The sequence below is a fragment of the Leucopleurus acutus genome (assembly GCF_964270905.1).
Source record: "Leucopleurus acutus genome assembly, chromosome: 20".
Lineage (NCBI taxonomy): Eukaryota > Metazoa > Chordata > Mammalia > Artiodactyla > Delphinidae > Leucopleurus > Leucopleurus acutus.
This window is the reverse complement of record NC_139162.1, coordinates 51,946,217-51,969,115: the sequence shown is the minus strand read 5'-3', so window position 1 is coordinate 51,969,115 and position 22,899 is coordinate 51,946,217. Positions and strand designations below refer to the sequence as shown.

The window sequence follows — 22,899 nt, the reverse complement described above, 5'->3', positions numbered from 1 at the left end:
CACGGGTTCGTGCCCCGGTCCGGGAAGATCCCACATGCCGCGGAGCAGCTGGGCCCGTGAGCCATGGCCGCTGAGCCTGTGCATCTGGAGCCTGTGCTCCGCAACGGGAGAGGCCACAACAGTGAGAGGCCCGCGTACCGCAAAAAAAAAAAAAAAAGTAAAAAGCATCCTGGGTGACTAGAATGGGTTTCCTTAGATATGGGAGTCAAGGACAGGCTCCCAGAGACATAAGTTGTATAGACATGTCCATTTAATAGCAATAACAGCTATTACTTGCTAACCTCAAATTTCAGCCCAGAAGCTATGCCACGCATGTGTATTATTATTTTCAGATCCTTCAAAGGATGCTAGAAAGCTGCTACCATTTTATGCCCATTTTCCAGATTGGGTCACTAAGGCCCAGCTCCCAGTTTTCCAAGAGAAGCAGAGAGGCTGTGGCTGTTGGCAAAGGTCATTTTTGTTGAGGTTCAGCAGGGGAGAAGGGCGGGCGTGGCACATGTACCTTCCCAGGAAACTTCCTTGGACATTCCAGGGTCTGGGAATATGTATTGTTAATGAGCATCCCAGATAATTTTTTAATCACTGGGGCCTCCTTCACATTTCTTCCTCTCTTTGGACACTAAACTAGACCTGTCTCATGCCCAGTGACATGTTGGTAAACAGGCTCTGGGGGGGTGGGAAGAGGCTCTGATTTGTAGCCTCTGCCAATTTCCTTTGTCAGCTGTTAGTGCAGACAGGTGTGACATCCAGAGCAGCTGCAGCCACTTTGGGACAAGAGGAGTACAGCCCCCACACCTCCCACAGCAAGGCTAGGAGATGGGAGAACCTGGTTCCCTGAAGGCTTTGGAGTCACCCTACCTTGGGACTTCTTGTTTTGGGCAATAATACATTTTTCTTTATTGTTTAAGCCTAGGTTTGGGTTTTCTGTCCTTGTGGCTGAAAGGATCCTACTGAAGGTGCATGTGTGTGTGTGCGTGTGCGTAGGCAGCGGACCCATCAGGAGAGGACAAAGATGCCAGGACAGAGCCTCTCAGAAATGATGCTTGAATTGATTCTTAAAGAACGAGGAGGACTTTGGCAGGTGAAACATGGCTGAAGTTTCAGAAGGAAAAGGATTTACAAAGAAACAGACGCATGGATTTGTTCCAGGAAGTGTATTTGGTTGGAACCAGAGTACAGAGCAGGGTAGGGAGCCATGTGAGATAAGGCCAGAAAGGCTGAGGGGCTGGAACCTGATCCTGGGGTGGAGTCAGCTCTGTGACCCTTCTGGGGTTGTGTGGGGAAGGGGCTAGGGGCCAAGACATCAGGGCTCCTGGTATGGGAGGTGATCAGCTATGCTGAGGACTCTTCTGGCCCTCACACCCAGCCGTGGGGGAGACACTGTTTTTGAGGCATCGCTGGTCCCACAAAAGGTAGAGAAAGGTCTTAAGGGACCACCCAAGCCCCATAAACCAACAGAAGCTGGGCCCAGAGCAGCAGGCAGGATTCCAGTAGCTGTGGGGATGCAGGATTCCAGAGTGGCCACAACCTGGGCATTGAGACCAAAGCAACTAGAAAGGCAGGCATGGAGCAGACCATTTTGGGAGGGAGGGGGCTTCCCTAAGGTAGGCTGAGCCAGTGAGCACTTGACTGGACAAGCGAAGGCAGGTCCCTCGGAGGGGGACAGAAAGAAGGAACCACAGACTGGAAGGCTGTGGAAGCTGAGGCAGCAGATACATGGCTCGGGCAGCAATACGGAAAGTGCCCTGTCCCCGCATCCCACCCGACCTAGCAGGCCACAGGTGTTGCCAGGCCCCAAAGAAGGTTGATTGTGACACCTCATCCCCCCCCCATCAGCTTCAGTAGGAACCCGGCGTCCCAGAAGGATCACAGGTGCTGTGACTCCAGCTGGGGCAACTTGGAGGTCTGTTCTGGAACTTTCTTTTCTGAAGGATCCATATCCTTCTGGTCACCAGCTGGAGCTGGGACAGGTGCATCATCTGGAAATGGAGGAAGAAAATGGTAGCACTAGACTACCAGCCCCTCCTCTCTCAGACCCAGGAGTCTGGGCCCCCAGCTCCTTCCCGGCCCCCTGGGCCCAGGGGCCAGCACCTGTGTCTGGGTGGAACTTGAGCTGTCCCTCAGGGCCGGGTGCTGGGTTGTTGTGGACTTGCTGCTGCTGTTTCCTCTGTTCCATTTGCAGAACGGCCTGCAGGGGGTGGGGGAGATCACAGAGGCAAGAGGGTATGATGTTGAGTCTCCATGGCAACCTGCTAAGTGGTCATGGACCAGTTCCTTCTCCATGGGCCTCAGTTTTTCTCCCTCATTGAGAGTTGGGCTTAATACTAGTTAAAGATCCAGTTCTCCCTCCCTGGTCATGGCTTGGGTCACACCTTGGGACAGGGAAGCCTCCTCCTCCCTCCTCGGCCTTTCCCCTCTCTCCGGCTTACAACCTCACTGCCCTTATCCAACATGGCAGCCACAGAGCAGCCAGGGATGGGGACAACGTCTGCCCTTACTCAAGATGGCAGCTGCTACCCAAGGATCTACCAGTGATTAACACAGTGGCTGTAAGCCTTCCGCACGTCTGGACACACTAGGACAAGGGCCGCCAGGGGCTCAGAGGATGGACCCCCTTCCCTGGCCAGTCACCTGCTGCAGCTCTCTCTTCTGGGCCTCCAGGCGGCCCTGGGAGCGACCCAGAGCCTCAGTTTCCTGGCTGAGGCGCTGGGCCTTGGCATTGAGCTCTGCCTCCCGGGCAGCCAGCTCCTCCTCAAAGCGCCTCAGCTCGTCCTCCGTGTAGGCAGGGTGCATCTCCACTGTCTGCCGGGGTGAGGACAGGGGCCATCAGCAGGGGGGCTCTAGCCCCGGCCCCGCTAATGGAGGAGGTTCAGGGAAGGCTGGGAGGCCTCGGCCATGCGTGTGGATGGAGAGACCTGAGTGGGAGGTGGGAAGGGAGATAAAGACCCAGAGTGGAGCAGTGGGAGAACAGGGACCCAGAGAGGGGGAGACAACGACCCAGGAGGTTGGGGGGACAGAGAGCTGGGGGGCTTGGAGGTCAGAGACCCAGAGAGAAAGAGAAGTGGCCAGAGACCCCGAAAGAAGGGTTAGGTCTGGGAGAGAGAGACACAGTCAGGATCCAGAGTATCTTCCGTGTCCTCACCTCCCAGCCCTCCCCGGTGTCCCCGAACTCCTTCCTCTGCGTGGATACAAGGAACTCCTCCAGGGTCACGAGGCGGTCCTGGTTGGTGTCCACCTGGGGAGCCAGGTAAGGGTAAGCAACAGAGCTGGACCTCCCTCCACCCCTACCCCCGCCCTCACCCACGGCCCGGGGCCCTCCTCTCACATTCTTCATCACGTGCTCCCGCATGCGCAGCCGCTCCTCCTCCATCTCCCGCATGTCATCTTCCTCATTCTTGGGGTCATACACCTTCTCCAGCTGCAGGGTCAAGCAAAAAGCAGGATGTACTGAGAGGTCCAGGGCAAGCTCCTTCCCAGGCTACCCAACCTCTTAACACACACAGACAGCTTCAACTCCCATCAGTCCTTGGGACACCCTGCCACTCCTGACAGCCTCTTTTTGCCTCAGGGGCTGCCGGGAGTTGTAGTTTTCCCCCTGAACGCACATCCAGGGGGACCTGAGGGGAGTACTAGGATCCCGAGGGGACACGTTGCTGACCTGGGCATCCTCTGCGCCCATGGCTTCCAAGATACTCACCTCCTTGGTGAAGAGGGCCTCCAGCTCCTGCTCATCCAGGACACCATCACTGTTGATATCTGAGGAAGAGACAACAAGGTGTCTTGGGGGACTGAAGACGGAGTGGGTCAAGTTCCTAAGCGACCTGTTGGAGAAGGAATTCTGGGCTGATGCGAGGTCTGTTCTCAGCGGATAGGTAACAACGGGTCTCCGACAGTAGGATGGTGGCCTTCGGGCTTCAGTGCCCCATTGGCCCGTTGCTAAGACAGCCCTTTCCCTGCCAGGGTCCTGAGACTCCATTGGGGCCATTCTTGGGCCCACTGTCATGCAGAATGACTTGATCTCTAGCTCCCAGTGACCTGGGCACAGGATCAGCCCTTTGCCCAGGATACAGGGGTGTCAGGGACGTCTCCCAGAGAACCAGCCCAGGGCTGACTCTGATCACCAAAGAATCCTCTCCCTGCCAATCAGACTCCTCCGCCACATGCACCATGCTCACTGCCTTCGCCTCCTCTGCTCACGCAGATCAGCACCCGCACTGGTCCCAGGGAGGCGGCCAGGAACCCTGACCTTGCAACTCCAATGGTTAAGCTTCAGCCTGCACCTTACTTGACTTTCTGCCTTTGGCTCTCAGAACATCACCCTCTCCTCTCCAGCTGCCCTTATTTTCCTTCACTGGCCCTGTCCTCTTCCTGACCTCTACGGGTGGTGTAGGGGACAGGGGACAATGACTTCTTCCCTATCAAATATTCAGATGTGTCCAATATGGTTGCCACTAACCACACGGGCTGTTTAAATAAAATTAAAATTTCAGTGTATCAGTCCTACTTGCTACATGGCAAGCACTCAATAGCCACATATGGCTGGTGGCCGCCATACTGGGCAGCAGAGAACATCATTACAGAAACAGTTCTACTGGCAAGACTTCCTTAGATGGTTCCTCCAGTCCCTCATCTTTAATGCCATCCGCAAGCTGCCTCCACACCTGAATACCCAACTGCCTACTCTCCATCTCCACATAAATGTCTAATAGACATCTCTAGCTTGACATGGACAGACCCAGTTCCCAATCTTCCCTGACAAACATGCTTGCCCTTCTCTCTCCATCCTTCCAGTTGCTCAGGCCAAATACCTCGGAGTCACCCTTGACTCTCTTCCACCCTTGACACTCTTCCACCCTTGACGCTCTTCCACCCTTGACTCTCTTCCTTGACTCATCTTCCATTACAATCCTCGTCAAGTCCATCCTCAAGTCCTACCAGCTTGACCTTCAAGACAAATCCAGAACACGACCACTCTTCCCTACTTCCACGGTCCAGTCACCAGCATCTCAGGCCTCCTAACTAGGGTCCTGGCTTTGGCCCTGGCCCCTACAGCCTGTCCTCAACACAGCACCTAGACGGATCCTGCCAACCCTTAAAGCAGATGGGGTCAGTTCCTCTGCTCAAAATCCTTTTGCTGTGTCTCACCCAAGACAGAATAAAATCCAAATTCCTTACCCTTAGGGTGGCTGTTACCTCCCTAGCAGTCTTTATCATTCTTCTTTTTTGTTTTTGGCTGCGTTTGTGGGATCTTAGTTCCCTGAGCAGAGATTGGACCCGTGCCCTCAGCAGTGAAAGCACAGAGTGCTAACCACTGGACCGCCAGGAAATTCCTTTTTTTTTTTACACTTAACAATGGTTAAATTGGTAATTTTTTAAAAAAAATAGATTTATTTATTTATTTATTTTTGGCTGCGTTGGGTCTTTGTTGCTGTGCACGGGCTTTCTCTAGTTGTGGCGAGCGGGGGCTACTCTTTGTTGCAGTGCGTGGGCTTCTCATTGTGGTGGCTTCTCTTGTTGTGGAGCACGGGCTCTAGGTGCGCGGGCTTCAGTAGTTGTGGCTCACGGGCTCTAGAGCACAGGCTCAGTAGTTGTGGCGCACGGGCTTAGTTGCTCCACGGCACGTGGGATCTTCCCGGACAAGGGCTCAAACCTGTGTCCCCTGCATTGGCAGGCAGACTCTTAACCACTGCGTCACCAGGGAAGTCCAGTAATTTTTATCTATGAGTTTTTTTTTTTTTTGGAGTATAGTTGCTTTACGCTATTGTGTTAGTTTCTACTGTACAGCAAAGCGAACCAGCTATACGTATACATATATCCCCTCCTTTTTGGATTTCCTTCCCATTTAGGTCACCACAGAGCACTGAGTAGAGTTCCCTGTGCTGTACAGTAGGTTCTCATTAGTTACCTATTTTATACATAGTATCAATAGTGTATAGATGTCAATCCCAATCTCCCAATTCATCCCACGCCCCCCAGGAATTCCCTTTCTTATCATTCTTCTCTTCAAGCGTTCGGCTCCAGTGACCTTGGAAACCCACCAAGTTCATTCTCCCCTGCGTGTGCTTGCTATGCCCCCCATCTAGACAAATATCTTCGAGGCTCACCCCCTCACTTCACTGAGGTCTTGGTTCTAATGTCATCTCTCTTGAGCGGTGCTGTCCAATCCAGCGGCCACTAGCCACATGGGGCAAATGAAATTTAAATGAGTAACAATCAAATATAAGGAAAGATTCATTTTCTTGACATTATGCTAAGTGAAATAAGCCAGTCATAAAAAAGACAAATACTCTACAATTCCGCTTATATGAGGTAGCTAGAAGAGTCAAATTCATAGACAAAAGAGAACAGAAGTTACGAGGGGATGTGGGAGGGGTCATGGGGAGTTGATGATTAATACAGAGTTTTAGTTTTGTAAGGATGAAAAGACTGCTGCACAATAATGTGAGTATGCTTAACACTATTGATATGTACACTTAAAAATGGCTAAGATGGTAGATTTTATGTCAAGTGTATTTTACCACAATTACAAATTTTAAAAACTTTAATTGATCAGGGGCTTCCCTGGTGGTACAGCCATTAAGAATCTGCCTGCCAATGCAGGGGACATGGGTTCGAGCCCTGGTCTGGGAAGATCCCACATGCTGTGGAGCAACTAAGCCCGTGCGCCACAACTACTGAGCCCGCGTGCTACAACTACTGAAGCCCACACATCTAGAGCCCGTGCTCCACAACAAGAGAAGCCACCGCTGTGAGAAGTCCGCTCACTGCAACATAGAGTAGCCCCTGCTCAATGCAGCTAGAGAAAGTGTGCACGCAGCAATGAAGACCCAACGCAGCCAAAAATAAATAAATTTAATAAATTAAAAAATTTTTTGATTGATTAAAATTCAATTTCTTAGTTGTAAAACCCACATTTCAAGTGCTTAATTAATAATAATAGCCACATGGGAACTAATAAGAACCTACTGTATAGCACAGGGAACTCTACTCAATACTCTATAATGACCTATATGGGAAAAAAATCTAAAAAAGACTGGATATATGTATAGGCATAACTGATTCACTTTGCTGTATAGCAGAAACTAACAACACTGTAAATCAACTATACTCCAATAAAAATTAATTAAAATGAAAGAACAAATGATGCTGGGTTAATAAATTGCCTCATTCGTTTAAAAAAAAAAAAAACAGGGACTTCCCTGGCGGTCCACTGGTTAGGACTCCGCGCTTCCACTGCAGCGGGCACAGGTTCGACCCCTGGTCAGGGAACTAAGATCCCACATGCCATGCTGTACAGCCAAAAAAGAAAAAGAAAATAAAGCCAAATGGGGCTGGTGGCTGCTGTATTGGACAACACAGCTGCAGAACACTTCCATCAGCATAGGAAGTTCTACTGGACAGTGCTGGTCTAGCAAAAATCTTTCCAGACCAGGCTATCTAAAATCATCATTCTAGACCTTTAATCCCACTGTCCTCCTTTCCATGGTAATGTGACTACCTGATCATCTACTATAGAATCTACTTCACTGATTCTAAGATGCACTTCTTTTCTCCCCATATTTTATCATCCATAAAGTTGGGAGGCATCTTAGCATCGATGATGTGTTAGTTTAATGGGCAGTTTATGTAAAATTCAAGTGTTCAAGTGTTCATCTTATGTTCCAGTGGTCACTTAGATTCACTGAACTACAGAACTATCTGTTTGCCCGATCACTGGTTCTGTGATGCCAGGGGGACTTTCTTTTGTTCACAGCTGTACACACAGGGTCTCCGTGAAGCTTGGTCCTTAGAGGTCTCTTTGTAAACATTTGCTGAATGAATGAATCAGACCCTGCTAAGCTCTGGTGACAGGCTATAGCATTTGGTTCGGGTTCCTGGGCACACCTGAGGGGACCTGGCAAAAAGTGGTATCAGGGGAATTCCCTGGTGATCCAGCGGTTAGGACTCCGCACTTTCACTGCCAAGGGCCCCGGTTCGGTCCCTGGTCGGGGAACTAAGCTCCCGCAAGCCGCACGGTGCAAAAAAAAAAAGTAGTGACATCAGGAGATAAGATCCAGATGCAGAGCAAAACGCCTGGCGTTTGGAGATTGGAATTAGAGGCTGGACATAGAGGTGATGTTTCCAGACAGGAAGAAAATGAAGGGGACCATGTCCCTGCATCACCATGGAGAAGGGGCTTCCCGGGTCCCTGGAGGCCTGGTTACTAGGGAGCAGCCCCTGCTTAGCGATAGAGCCCCCAGAAGCGACCGGGGCTTCTGGGCTGCCATGGGAGGGGGGCCCAGGCCTAGACAAGCCTGGTTTGCTCAGTTAGGGACACCAGTCAGTCCTTAGAACCCAGAGGCCTGGTGTATCCCAGAAAAAAGGACGAGCTCTTCCGTGGAACATCCTATTCCCAACAACAGGGAGGGACAGGGCCTTCTAGACCACCAGGGGAGAGGGGCTCAGACCTCTTTGGCCTCCCTAAGCCCCGTGAGTTAGGGAGACCTCTTCTTAGCATTCAGGCCCCAGAAAGGTCAGAGCCTCAGCGTTAGCCTGGGTCTTGGGACTCCCTCCTTACCATGCAGTATGAAGAAGGTCTTGGGGTTAAACCTGTTGGGGTCCAATCCATCCAGTTCCTCCCACACCTCCTTCAACTGGGCTTGGCTGCCCTGTGGAAGGGAGAGCCGGGGGCTCATGAGCAAGAGGTCTGGGTCCCATAGGATAAAGCTAGAGAACCCTTTACCCCCATCCCTAAAATGTCATTCCCCTCAAGCAATAAAACTACAACTCCCAGAAGCCCCTGGAGGTAGCTGGGTACATTAAAAGGGGCCTTTTGCCTCAAGCTCTGCTGGGAGTTGTAGTTTTTCAGCTACTTTCTTGTGGCGCTTGGAAAGTTGGACATGGTTGTGGGGGGTAGGCATGAATGGGGGTCCTTACAGGCACATTGACTTTGGGGTGTTCTCGGTGCCGGCGCTGTTGCTCTTCCAGCTTCCTCTCTGCCTCCTTTCGCTGCTCCTCTCCCAGGGACTCCAGATAACGGCGTCTTTCGTGTTCCTTGAGCATCTCGTAGCGCTTGAACTCTTCATGATGGGCTGCATCGTACTGGGCAAGGTCCCGGGTGGCCTGGGGAAAGGCAGACGGTCACTCTCACCTCACTTCTATGCCCAGCCCCTAATTCCAAACTCCGAATGCCAGGCCTTTGGCTCTGAACCTGGCCCAACTTCCACGTGTGCTGGGTCTTATGTCCCGATGTCACTTTTGTCCCATAATACATAGCCTTCTCTCTTCGGTCAAAAGACGAGGATGGTTATACAATAGCAACTTTAACTCACTTCTTTTAAGTCCTCCACAATCTCAAGATCTTGGAGGAATAAATAATAAGGAACAGCACATGAGGTGACTTAATATGGAAAGCAGTACAGCTAGGGGGTAAACAACATGAGGTCTCTAATTATTCTGCCCAGGGTTCAAATCTAGGCTCTGCCATGTGAACAAATCCTGCTAGCTCTGTGACCTTGGGCAAGTTACTCATTCTCTCTGTGCCTCAGTTTCTGCCTCTGGAAAATGGTGATAACAATACTATACTGGGTTGTATAGGGTCCCCCCAGAATTCATGTGCACCCAGAACCTCAGAATGTGACTTTACTTGGAAACAGGATCTTTGCAGATGTAATTAGTTAAGATGAGGTCCTGCTGGATTAGGGTGGCCCCTAATTCTAATGACTAGTGTCTTTACAAGAAGGCTACAGAGAAGACACAGAGAGACACAGGGAGAATGCCACGTGATGGTGGAGGCAGAGACTGGAGTGATGTGTCTACAAGCCAAGGAATGCTGGCAACCCCCAGAAGCTGGAAGAGGCAAGAAGCAGATGCCTCTAAGGAAACCTTGGTTTTGGTCCAGTGATACCGATTTTCAACTACTGGCCTCCAGAACTGTAAGAGGATAGCTTTCTGTTGTCTTAAGTCACTGAGTCTGTGGTAATTTGTTATATGGCAGCAATAGAAAACCAATACAGCTGTTGGGTGGGGAACAGACGGAGGTTCTCAACCTGGGGTGACTACGGTCCCCAGGGGACAGCAGTTAATGTTTGAAGATATTGCTGGTTGTCACAACTAGGGGAGGTCTACTGGAATCTAGTGGGTAGAGGCCAGGGATGCTGCTAAACATCACACAATGCACAAATAGCCCCCAGAGCAAAGAATTATCCAGCCCCAAGTGTCAAGAGTGCCGAGTTGAGAAACCCTGCTGTTGAGTGTGGAAGGCAGAAGCAAGGAGCCCATCTCTGGGGTTGAGACCAGGAGAATGACAGAGCGGCTGCAGGAAAGAGGACAGTTTCTGGAATGTTCTGGAAATAAGCGGCAGAACCATCTCTCGGGGACGAAGGTCAGGCATGGACTCAATCAAATGGCTGCTATTATCTTCATGGCCACTAGATGGAGCTCCAGTCAGCCAGAAAAGCAGGCTGAGGCTCAAGTCAGGCAGAGAGGTAGGTTCTGTCCTGGGGGTGCTGCGGAGCTACAGAAGGGATGTGAGCAGGGAAGAGGCAGGGGCAGACCTGAGCATCCCGTGCCACTCCCCAGCCCCGAACTTGGCCTTCCCCACAAGGCAGGGTTGTAGATCCTACTTCTCACATGAAGACTACGTTTGTTCCTGTGCTGCTCTAACAAATTATTTTTTTATTGTGGCTTAACACACACTCATCATCTTAACAGCATGGAGGCCAGGGTCTGAAATCAGTTTCACTGGGCTGCAATTACAGTGTTGGCAGAGATGTGCTCCTTCCGGAGACTCTAGGAGAGAACCCCCTTCTTTGCCTTTTCCAGTTTCTAGAGCTGCATACGTGCCTGTGGCCCCTTCATCCATCTTCAAAGTCAGCAGCAGAGCCACCTTGCTTTGGTCGTCACACTGTCGCCCTCTACTGTAGTCAGATCTCCCTCAGCTTCCCTCTTTTTAAATTTTATGTTATGTTATTTATTAATTGCTTTGGCCGTACCACATGGCTTACAGGATCTCAGTTCCCCAACCAGGGATTGAACCTGGGCCTTGGCAGTGAAAGCCCAGAATCCTAACCACTAGGCCACCAGGGAACTCCCTGCATCCCTCTCACAAGGACCCTTGTGATGACACTTAGGGCCCACCTGGATAACCCAGGCTCATCCCCCCCATCACAAGCTCCTCAGCTTAATCACAACTGCAAAGTCTGTTTGGCCACATCAGGTCACAGAGCCAGAGGTTCCGCAGACAGCACGTGACGTCTTTTGAGGGGCTATTATTCTGCCTACAGCAAGGACACAGAGGGAATTCCTGCCCCCAGTCATAGGAGAGGGATTTGAATCCAGATGTGAGTGGAGCCAACCTCCCGACCCCGACACACACGCACACAGCTCCGCTTTCCTGTAGAGAATCTGGGGACGGTTTTTAGGCACAACCAGCCCTTCTGCAGCCGCTAGCCTCAGAGAACACCAGGCAGGGGTGAGTGGGCTCACATCCCAGCGTCTGCTCCCTTCTCCCCCTCTACAAAGCTTCCCTCAGTCCTCTGCCCCCAGGTCCCCCTCAACCTACTGTCTGGATCAGCAGCTCCAGGTCCCGGGCCTCGAATGTGTGCTGATTCTGAGGGTCCAGGTGTTCAAACTGCTTCAGGAGGCTCAGGTGATCCAACTGTACATCTGGATGAGAGGGAAGACGGGGCGGTGGTGGGGTGAACAACTCATGGAACGTTCTTTCTTTCAAAATCCCTATCCTGCGGGAATTCCCTGGAAGTCCAGTGGTTAGGACTCAGCGCTTCCACTGCCGGGGGCCCTGTTCAATCCCTGGTTGGGAAACTAAGATCCCACAAGCCGCATAGCACAGCAAAAAACCAAAAATCAAACAAACAAAAACTATCCTGGGCTGGATGTGCTCTAAAGGAGATCACAGAGGGCACAGGAGAAGCCCACAGAGGATGGCTTGAATGAGCCTGGAGCAATCAGGGAGGGCTTCCTGGACGAGGTGATGCCACAACTGAGTCTGATGCTGAAAATAATAATAACCATGATGATAACCAACATGTATCAAACATGTACTATGTGCCAGGCCCTGCTCTAAATATATTAAATATATTAATGCATTTACTTTTCACAAAAATCTCACATAGGTTCTGTGATTATCCCATTTTATGGATGTGAAAACTGAGGCCCAGAGAGGGGAAGTGACGTCTAGGTCACCATCTAGGAAGAGGCAGAGTGAGGATTAGTTGGGCTCCAGAGCACATGACACTTAATTCTGTTATGGGTTGAATTGCGTGCCCCCAAATTCACAGGGAGGTTGATAGCCCCCAGTATCTCAGAATGTGACCTTATTTGGAGAGCGGGGCTTTACAGAGGTGATCAAGTTAAAATGAGGTCATGAGGATGAGCCCTAATCCCATATGACAGGAGTCCTTATAAAAAGAGAAAATTTGGACACAGAGACACACACAGAGGGAAGACAATGTGAGTAGACATGGCGGGGGCGGGGGGAGGGGGAGTGGTCATCTCCAAATCAAAGAGAAAGACCCAGAACAGATTCTCCTGTACAGCCCTCGGAAGGAACCACCCCCTGCTCACACCTTGATTTTTGACTTATGGCTTCCAGAACTGTGAGACAATCAATGCCTATTGTTTAAGCCACCGGGTCTGTAGTACTTTGTTACAGAAGCCCTAGCAAAGTAATGCAGCCTCCTTGTATGAGAGTTTCCCGGCAGAGAGGGAGAGACCAGGACACACTTGGCACCCACTCATCCACTGGACACACATCTTGAGAGACCTCCTGGGGGCTCTCATGTGAATCAGACCCGGGCCTGCACCTCCAGTGGCTCCTGGGCTGGTGGGGGTGAAAGGCACACACACAGGCAGCTGGAATCCAGGTGACTCAGGCTGTAGTGGCGGCAGCTCTGGGCCTGGGTGAGCCCAGAGGAGGGACAGACCCAGGAGACAGGCACAGATCAAGTCTCATAATTCGTTATTCATGCCACAGATACGTGTTGAGCCATACTCTGGGCCCGACCCTGTGCCTAGCACTGTGGACACAGCAGGAAACAGATGGTGACGGCATCTGTCCCCTGGAGCACCCGGTCAAGATGGAGAACAGGTGAGTAAGGGACAAACACACGACCACAAAGGACTCAAACAAATGGAGGACTCTTCACAAAGGACGGTCAGGGCAGGACGAGGGAGGCGACATCTGGGCTGAGACCAAAGCTCCACTGGCCATGCCAAGAGCCCCGAGAAAGAATGTCACAGGCAAAAGTCCCAAGGTGAGAAAGATGTGTTACCCTCCGTACTAAAAATGCTGATGCCAGAGGGTCAGGTGAGAGGGCACACAGGTGAAGGGAGGGGCTAGGATGGGCGTGGCAGGGCTCAGCTTGGCCTCCAACTAGCAAGGAGTGTGGACTTGATCCTGAGGGCACTGGGGAGCCGTGGCTGGTTCTGAGCACAGGAGGGACAGGATTTGAACTGGGTGCTGTGATAGGCTGAATAAAAGGCCCCCCCCCCCCAAGATGTCCACATCTGAATCCCTGGAACCTATGAATATGTGATCTCATGGGGCAAAAGGGACTTTGCAGATGTGATCAAATTAAGGATATTGAGATGGGGAGATGATCCTGGATTAACTGGAGAAGGGGGCTAAATGTAATCCTTGTAAGAGGGAAGCAGCAGGAGATCTGACTACAGAAGAATGCCATGTGATGACTGGAGAAAAACGCTACGCTGCTGCATTTGAAGAGGTTCCCAGCCTAGGAACGAAGATTTGGAAGCTGGAAAAGGCAAGGAAACAGATTCCCCCCCATAGCACCCCCAGAACTAACAGAGCCCTGCTGACACCTTGATTTTGGTCCAGTGAAACTGATTTTGGATTTCTGATCTCCAAAAGGTAAAGAGAATAAATGTGTGTCGTTTTAAGCCACTAAGTTGTTGCTGATTTGTTACAGTGGCCACAGGAAATGAATCCAGATATTAACAGGATTCTGTTAAGAACGGCTGTTCTACAGGAAATAGTGGGAAAAGCAAGGGCGGCGGCAGGGTGCCCAGGGAGGAGGAGACTGCGCTGATCCAAGTGGGACCCAGTGACAGCAATGGACGTGGAGAGAAGTAATCAGATTCTGGAGATTCCTGAGTTGTTGAAGGGACAAAAGTTGAAGTACATAGCTTAGCGTATGGGATGTAATAAGCAACCAACTGATGGGAGGGATTTTTTCTCATTCATGACAAGGGAACAGCCAGTTTACCAGAGATCGAGTCAGACTCCGAAACTGTAGTAATTAAAACAGCAAGACAGGGAAGGCATGGCTGGTTATGCAGAAGGAGGCTGGAGACCATGCCCGTCCGGTCACCTTAGAGCCCCAGCACCCTGCTCAGTGCCTGGCACAGAGTAGAACTCAAGACATATTTGATCAATGGATAAGAGGCATCAGATAGGAATGAAAACAAAGCTCAGCTCTCTTACTGACCCTTAACACCATCTACCAACGTTCAGGGTCCCCATCTGTAACACAGGAGCCTCAAGGGGGTCAGGAGATGAAAGAAGAAGCTGGAGGTAAATCTCAGTAAAATGGGATTGTTCTTACACTTAGTGACGAGCCAAAAGGTGCCCAGGAGTACCAGAATATCCCACAAAGCTACAATGAGTAAAACAGCATGGTTCATTGTAGCCAATGGATGCAAACAACGCATATCCATCAATGGATGAATGGACAAACTAAATATGGTAGATCCAGACAAGGGAATATTCCTTGGCCCTAAAAAGGAATAAAGCAGTGACGCATGCTACAGTGTGGATGAACCTTGAAAATATTACACTAGAAGAAGCCAGACACAAAAGATCACTTATCGTATGATTCCATCTATACAAAATGTCCATAACAGGCAAATTTATAGAGACAGAAAGTAGGTTGCCAGGGGTGCAGTGGGGAATAGAGGGGTGATAGTTACATGGTCTAGTGATTCTTTTTGGAGTGATAAAGGTGTTCTAAAATTGATGATGGTTGCACATACCTGTGAATATACTAATCACTGAACTGTACACTTCAAATGGGTAAATTGTTTGGTATACGAATCGTATCTCAATAAAGTCATTTAAAAGAAATAGCATGGTCCAGACACATGCTCCAAGAAACTGTATCTAGGAATGTTAGAAATAAGATGGGATCTTGGAATTTAAATCCACTCAAATCTCCCTCTTCCAGGTACATTTTTCTTTCTTTTCTTTCTTTGTTTTTCTTTTTTAGCCATACAATTAGACTATAAAATATAGCCTCACATATAAATGCCAGGAAATTAGAATCATTCTAGTGGGGGAGAGAAAGAATAAGTAAGCAATGAAAAGTACAGTGTAACCTGTTGAACTTCCTGACTTTGATCACTGTACTATAGTACTGTAGGAGAACATTGTTGTTCTAAGAAAAATCACACTGAAATATTTAGGCATAAAGGAATACGGTGTCTGCAAGGAACTCACAAATGTGAACTACAGATAAATGGAGCAAACGTTAACAATTACAGAATCTGGGCTAAGGGTATTTGAGAGCTTTTGGTAGTATTCTTGCAACTTTTCTGTAAGTTTGAAGTGACATCAAAATTTTAAATGACCCTGATTTGTTAAAATAAAAATTAAAAACACATCAAAAACCACCCAAGCAACTAAAATTACTAACATCTCCCGAGTAATGTTAATAGCAGCTTGTGCTAGGAAGAAAATTCGATCAATCTTCCATGCAGATTTTACAGGGGTGGAGAGAATGACGCCCCAGTTGGCTCCACCTGCCAAAATCACCTGGAGGCCGGGGAGGGAGGCTGCCCCATGACCCCCAACATCGCCAGCTCCACCCACCCCACCAGCCTGCTTACTGGGCTCCTGCTGGGCGTCCATCTTGGCCTTGAGCAGCATCCGCAGCCTTGACACCTCCTGCCGCTTGAGTTCGTCCAGTTTGGTGCGGACATGGTGGCTGACGAAGTCCAGCTCCCGGCTCAGCTTCCCGCTCTGCCCGGGAGAGAGGGGACACAAACCAGGCTGCCCTCTCTGGAGCCTTCTAAGAGCTTTCTGATGCCTCCTGGGGTTCCCCAGAGGCCCCGAGACAAGATGCCAGCCCCTCAGCCTGGCACTGGAGGCCCTTCTTATTTCCCGTCACTCATCAGATCACACTCATGGCTCACGTCTCTTTCCCACTTCTAGGCCTTTACACATGCTGGTCCCTCTGCCTGGGATTCTCCCTGTCACTGCTTTCCAAGCCTAACCAGGTCCTTACAGTCCTTCAAAACTCAAAGCATACTGTAGAGCACAGGGAACTCTATTCAATGTCCTGTGATGAACCATAATGGAAAAGAATATGAAAAAGAATACATATATGTATAACTGAGTCACCTTGCTGTACAGAAGAAATTAACACAACATTGTAAACCAACTGTATCTCAATAAAATTAAAACAAACAAGCAAAATAAACTCAAAGCAGACGGCACCTCCCTTGGAAGAATCCCCAACCCCCTTGACGCCACCACATACACACACACACACACACACACACACACACACACACACACACACTCTCTCTCTCTCTCTCTCTCTCACACACACACACACACACACACACACACACACACACACGTGCTGAGCAGGGTGCCTTCTCTGAGTTACCTCTATCATCACTTTGGATTATGTCTGTTTCTCATTTGTGCTGACCCCACCCCTCTCCTTCTCACAGTCCCCCACCCCCGTGGCTCCCCAATGCCCACAGGACCGAATCCCTGGGCCTAACACTGAAGATCCTGCAAGATCCTGCATCTGCCCATGCCTACCCCTCCTCCCTGCCGTCCCCGCTCCAGCCCCATCCCTCTGTCTTTATGCCAGTTATAAGGAGCCAGCAGCAGACAGCTGAAGGTACCAGAACGCTTCACTGGTACACACAGTTCTACTGTTGAAACCTCGCCCTTCCCCCCTCCCCCCCGTTTCAACTTTTATACCAGACACTCCCACTCAGAATTCAAACCTCACTCGGGAGAATCCATTTCCTAGAAGCTTTCTCTCACTGTCAGGCAGACTGGGTCCCTCCTCCGGCCACCCCAGCACCCTGCACTGTCTCAGATGGCTTTCTCAGCCACTCGTTTGGGTCTCTCCAGCCTGCAGGGGGCGTGGCCTTTGCAGAGGCAGCAGGACAAAGGGACCGCAGTGCCAGTCATGTTAACCTCAACCAGTCAGGCACCTACGATGAGTCAAGTCCTGCACTGGACTCACTGAGTCCGTCCTCTAATCCTGCCCACAACCCCATTTTATAGATGAACAAACTGAGGCTCAGGAGGAGAAGCCCCTGGCCCAAGGTTCCTCAGACAGTGAGGACAGGAGGCCAGTTTCCAGCCTGGTGACACAGGTGGCGTCATGTCTCCCCAGAGTGAGAGTCCTGGGGCCTGGGTTCAAATCCCAGTCCTGGCACCACTGCACTGCGTGACCCCAGCACACTGTTTCCCTACTCTGGACCTCAAAAATGGGGCTGAGATTATCACCACCAGTAACAAGGACAACTGACATTTACTGAAGGCTGATGACAGGCTGCACCAAAGCCTCAAAGTGGGGATTATCGCTTCGCTGATTCACACAACCCCACCCCCATCTCCCCGCAACAGAAAGTGCTGCATGAGCCTCCCCGTTTTCTGAGAAGGAAACCAAGGCACAGAGGGGTGTGACCACCACTTGCGCAGAAGAGCATGAGGTGGAGCTGGGATTGGAACCTGCCACTGTCCCACTCCAGAACCTGCCTGCCTACGTGGCCACTGTTTCTGATGTCATTTTCCACTTGTATGACCTTGGACAAGCTGGGTGGCCTATAGGGCCTCCGTTTCCTCAGCTGGGCAGTGGGATGGGCTGGGCTCAGCAGTCTCTAGTTATGCCCGTCCATTGTCGGGGGCCAGGTGGATGGGGATGGACAAGAGCCCAAGGAATGCTGGGAGGTTTTGGGGAGAGCGGGGCTGCCCTCCCCGCATCAGTCCCAGGCCCTGGGGCCTCCTCTGGCCCAAGGTGTTTGGAGAACTTGGGGTGGATCCCCCAGGTGGGATGTTCCAACATGCACCTGAACGGGGAGGGGAGTCTAGGTGGGGTGGGGTGGTGGCAGGCAGTGTTGTCTCCTCATGGCGTGTGTGTGTGTGTGTGTGTGTGTGTGTGTGTGTGTGTGTGTGTCAGCATCCTTTCCGAGGAACACTGCTTGGGGGATGGGGTGGGATGTGGGCTCCAGGCTCAGTCAGTCCAGGGATTGAGACCCAGGCCTCCAGGAAGGACAAACCCTGCTACTAGGGCCTCAGTGTCCACCTCTGTAAGATGAGGAGAATCACAGCTCCTCTAGAGGTCTAACATGAAAGTTAGAGATGATGTGAGTGATGACAGCATCTCCCGTGTTTTGAATTCTTCCTGTGTAAAGAGCACTGTGCTGAGAACTCACAGAACCAGCCCTCAAATTGCGCTTACTGAGAATGGCCACTGTGCACATCCATGCCTTTTACACGTCTTACCTCGGACGGGCCTATGATGCAGGTTCTATTATTACCCCATTTTACAGATGGGGAAACTGAGGCACAGTGAAGGGAGGCCACACAGCTGGCAGAGCTGATACTGGGAGGCATGTACCATCCACATCCACACTTAACCACACATTCTGTCTTCCCCAGCTCCCTTCCCAGCTATGTGACCCCGAGAAGTGAATTCTCCCGAGTCTCAGTTTTGTGATGGCTGGAAGGTTCCCCTTGAGGGAACCTGGTTCGTCCTGGAATTCTGCCCTCTGAGCATGCATGCCCTCCCAGTGTGCTCGCACCCAGCCGCACCTTGATGTCCTCAGCATTGGCGGCCTGCAGCTTTTCCCGGAAGTGCCCGTCTGTCTCCAGCACGTTGATGACTTCCTGGAGGTACCGGTGGTAGTACAGGCCTGTGTCCTAAGGCAACAGGAATGAACATAGTAGCCTCAGCCCTTGTCCCTCTCTGGTTCTTCCCTGCAGGTAGGACCCAGGCTCTGCTCTCCTGGGCACCTGCTGAGGGGCCCAGAGATCAGCCCCCAACCCTGAGCGGGAGGCCTGCCCCATGGGATAAAGGCTCTAGAGCCAGCAGACCCTGGTTGCTCCGTCACCCCAGGCAAATTGCCTGATCCTCCGGGCCACAGCTCTTACTTCTTCCCAGGTCTGTCTGTAGTGGAGATGAAATTAAAATCACAAGGGTAAACACGCAGCTCAACACTGCCCATAGAGTGGACACACTGGTATTTGTTGGAAAGCAGTGAAACATACATTCGTTCATTCAACAAGCATGCAGCGAGCCCCTACCACGTGCCAGGCACTGTTCTATGGGGCACAGCAAGCGAACAAGACAGACAAAAATCCCTGGGCTCCTGGCCCTGCCACGTGTAGCTGGCTGGCACTTTCCTCTTCCTGGGCCTCACTCTTCCATTTGTAAAATAGGCAATAAATTTCTTACCTCTCAGAGCTATGGTGAAAAGTAAGAGATAAAAAGCCTGGCACCACGGTAAGGCTTTAGAAGATGCTCAGTCTACTATAGCTATCATTACATTTTTTTTTTTTTTTTTTTTTTTTTTTTTGCGTTACGCGGGCCTCTCACTGTTGTGGCCTCTCCCGTTGCGGAGCACAGGCTCCAGACGCGCAGGCTCAGCGGCCATGGCTCACGGGCCCAGCCGCTCCGCAGCATGTGGGATCTTCCGGGACCGGGGCACGAACCCGTGTCCCCTGCATCGGCAGGCGGACTCTCAACCACTGCGCCACCAGGGAAGCCCGCTATCATTACATTTGCTGAGGAACACACCATAGGTGATAAATGGGAGCCGATCACCCAGCTATGGCACTGTGGGTGTACTAATCTCCTATTGCTGCTGTAACAAAGTATCACAAACTTAAGTGGCTTAGAGTAATAAAAATTTATTCTCTTAGAGTTCTGGAGGTCAGAAGTCCAAGATGGTTCAGCAGAGCTGAGCTTATGTTGGAGACTTTAGGGGACAATCTGCTTTCTTGCCTTTTCCAGCTTGTAGAGGCTGCCTACACTCCTGGGCTTGTGGCCTTGCATCACTCTGACCTCTGCTTACATCATCACATCGCTTCTGACCCTGACTTTCTTGTCTGGCTCTTATATGGAACCCTTGTGATTACCTTGGGCTCACCTGGATAAGCCAGGATAATTTCTCCACCTAACTCAATCATACCTGCAAACACTCTTTTGCCATATATTCACAGGTTCTGGGGATTAGGGCATGGACATCTTTGGGGGCCATCATTCAGCCAAACACAGTGGGCTGGAATCCCAAATCTGCCAATTACTAGCTATGTGACCTTGTTCGGACTGCTAGGATGCCTAGTTAAATTTAAATTTCAGATAAAACAATGAATAACTTTCAGTATATTATACTAATGGTTATTCGTTGTTTATCTGAAACCCACTCAATTTTAACTGAGTGTCCTGTGTCTTTATTTGCTAAGTCTGGCAATCTTAGTCCTTGGGCAAGTTACTTAACGTCTCTGTGCCTCAGTTTCCGCACCTGTAAAGTAAGGCTAGTGAGTACCCACCTTATAGGGACTGTTGTGAGGATTAGAGCAGTTAATATCTTTAAATATTTAACTCAGCACTTAGTAAGGGCTGTCAACGTTATTATGATTGTTGTTATCGACATTTATAACACTCTAGTAGCCTCAGAATAAAGAAAGTCTCCACCATGGCCCACAAGGCCCCGTGGGATCTCCCCCTGTTCCTTCTCTGACCTCATCTCCCCCTCACTCACTCTGTTTCAGCCACACTGGCCTCCTGTAAGTCCTTCTACTCACTATGCTCTCCTCCACCACGCAGCCTTTGCCCAGGCATTTCCTTTTGCCTGGAATATTCTTCCCTGCACTTCAGATCTTAGCTCAAATGACCCTTCCTTCCTCCCTGACCATCACCCCTGGTGTCCATTCTCAGAGGGCCCTGCCGTTTGTCTTCCCAGCAAACTAAGCTGGTCTGTGAGGGCAGGGGGCTTGCTCTAGCACTGTGCCTGGCTCCTAGAAGATGCTCACGAAATGTGTGGAATGAATGAAAGGCAAGGGGACTCAAGCTGCCCTTCTGTGTCTGCAAAGATTTCACGGAGCAAAGGCCTCACTTGCTGGGTGGGGACCTGTCATACAGGAGCATGGGATGATTTGTTCCAGAGACAGTGGTGTGTCCATTCCTAGTGGGAGCTGTAGGATTCGGGCCACAAATCAGGGCACTGGCCTTGAGGATCTTTCCAAGTTCCGAATTCCCTAAGACCAAAGGTTTCATAGTGTTCGATAAACACAAGTTGGAATAAATGAGCAGTTACCGTGCCCTATCATAATTTAAACTACAACTCCCATGAGCTCCATGATGTGAGGACACCCCAGTTAACTAACACCACCTGCTCAAGATGCTACTGGGAAATGTAGTTTTTTTATTTGAGTCCTTCTCGAGGGGAGGGCGTCTTAAAAGAGCAGAGAGGTTTAGGTGGGGCGCGGCGGGGGGGTGATGCAGATTTTTCATCTAAAATCTGACCTGATTTTCCATATCTCAAAGTCAGGGGCTTAGAAATCTCTCTCTCTTTCTCTCTCTCTCACACACACACACCCGCCCCCAAGTTTTTCACCACGTCAAAGCCCTGGGACGGCAAAGAATGGCAGGCAGACTCCAAGCCGCATCCGTAGCCAGCCAGGGGCCACGGGGGCACGGGAATTGTAGTACCACTGCAAACACCTGGCTGGCGAGCAGGGCACGCCACTCACGGGGCTTTCGGTCGCGGGATTCTCCTCCTTGGGCGCCCCCCGCTCCAGGGGCACGGTCAGAATAGCGCGCAGCAGCAGCAGAAGTGACAGGAGAAGGAGGGCTGCACGGGGCCCAGCGGGAGGCATGGCGGCGTGGTCTGTGGGGGCGGAGAGGTGGAATAAGTCTGTCCCAAGCCTCCTTCTCCCCTGGACCCAGGAGTCTGGACTCCCGGCGCCGCTCCCTGCCCCCTTCCAAGAATCAAGACGCAAAGCGTCTCGTTTCCCGGGAGCCAGGATCCCGAGCCTCCAGCCTTTCCTTCCTCAGACCCAGGAGTCCTGGCTTCCAGCACCCTCTTTGCTTAGACTAGGATTCCGGGATCTCGACCCCCTCTTTCCCCAGGCCCAAAGGTCCAGGGCCCCAGCCTCCTCTTTTCCCAGGATCTGGAGGTACTGGTGTCCTCCGAGACTCAGTTTTCCAGCCCTCTGGTGCCCCGCTTCCCTTCTCCCCAGGACCCAAGAGTCCAGGACCCTCCAGCCCCTTACCTCTCCTTCACCGCAGAGGGCGTTTTCCTGGGCTAGGACCTCCGGTGTGTTCTCTACGATTTCCCCCCTAGGCCACGCCCACTTTCTCCGCAGAGGATCCGCTCTCAGCAGCCTGATTGGTCCGCGCTGGCTCCAGGTTTCGGGCCCCTGTCTAGCGGCCCCGCCCCTTGTCGAAGTCGCTGGCCTTTTCTCGAAAGCCGAGCCTCCTTTCTCGGAAGCCCTACCTTTTGACGCCACATACCCTGCTTTTTAGGCGAAAGAACAGAGACTTTCAAAGAGAACTACAACTCCCTGTTGGGCCAGGGGAAAATGAGTCAGCTTCCGCGGGCATCTTGGCCTCTTCGCCTCATGGGAGTTGTAGTTTTCCCATTTATTTTCTCTCCTAGAAGTGGCTGTAAATTACAAATCGGTAGTAGTTGGCACAGGTCACGTTATAAGTTTATTATATAAGAGAGAGGTGTAGAGCGAGCCTGCGATGCGGCCTCTGTCAGGTCCCTTTAAGGAACACCTGCATGCTCTTCCAATTCAGAACCCCTGGAGCAGGGTTGCCTGGCTACAGCAGAGGCCAGGGGTCATTGCTTTGTTGGAAGTGGAACGTGGGGAGCCAGGAGGGAGGGGATTAGGGCAGGTCCCAG

General features: G+C 51.0%; 1 protein-coding gene across 1 annotated transcript; it reads right to left on the bottom strand.

The window, feature by feature from the left end:
- Positions 1 to 1,151: 1,151 nt before the first annotated feature.
- Positions 1,152 to 22,343, bottom strand: NUCB1 (nucleobindin 1). Its single transcript, XM_082862574.1, has 13 exons — positions 22,265 to 22,343; positions 21,743 to 21,879; positions 18,800 to 18,907; positions 15,844 to 15,976; positions 11,543 to 11,646; positions 8,917 to 9,102; positions 8,558 to 8,648; positions 3,698 to 3,756; positions 3,326 to 3,418; positions 3,143 to 3,235; positions 2,632 to 2,802; positions 2,092 to 2,188; positions 1,152 to 1,979 (listed from the first exon to the last, which is right to left on the bottom strand). Exons 2-13 carry the CDS (start codon positions 21,866 to 21,868, stop codon positions 1,867 to 1,869), a joined length of 1,374 nt encoding a protein of 457 aa, XP_082718700.1. The 5' UTR covers positions 21,869 to 21,879; positions 22,265 to 22,343; the 3' UTR covers positions 1,152 to 1,866.
- Between the last annotated feature and the right edge of the window lie 556 nt (positions 22,344 to 22,899).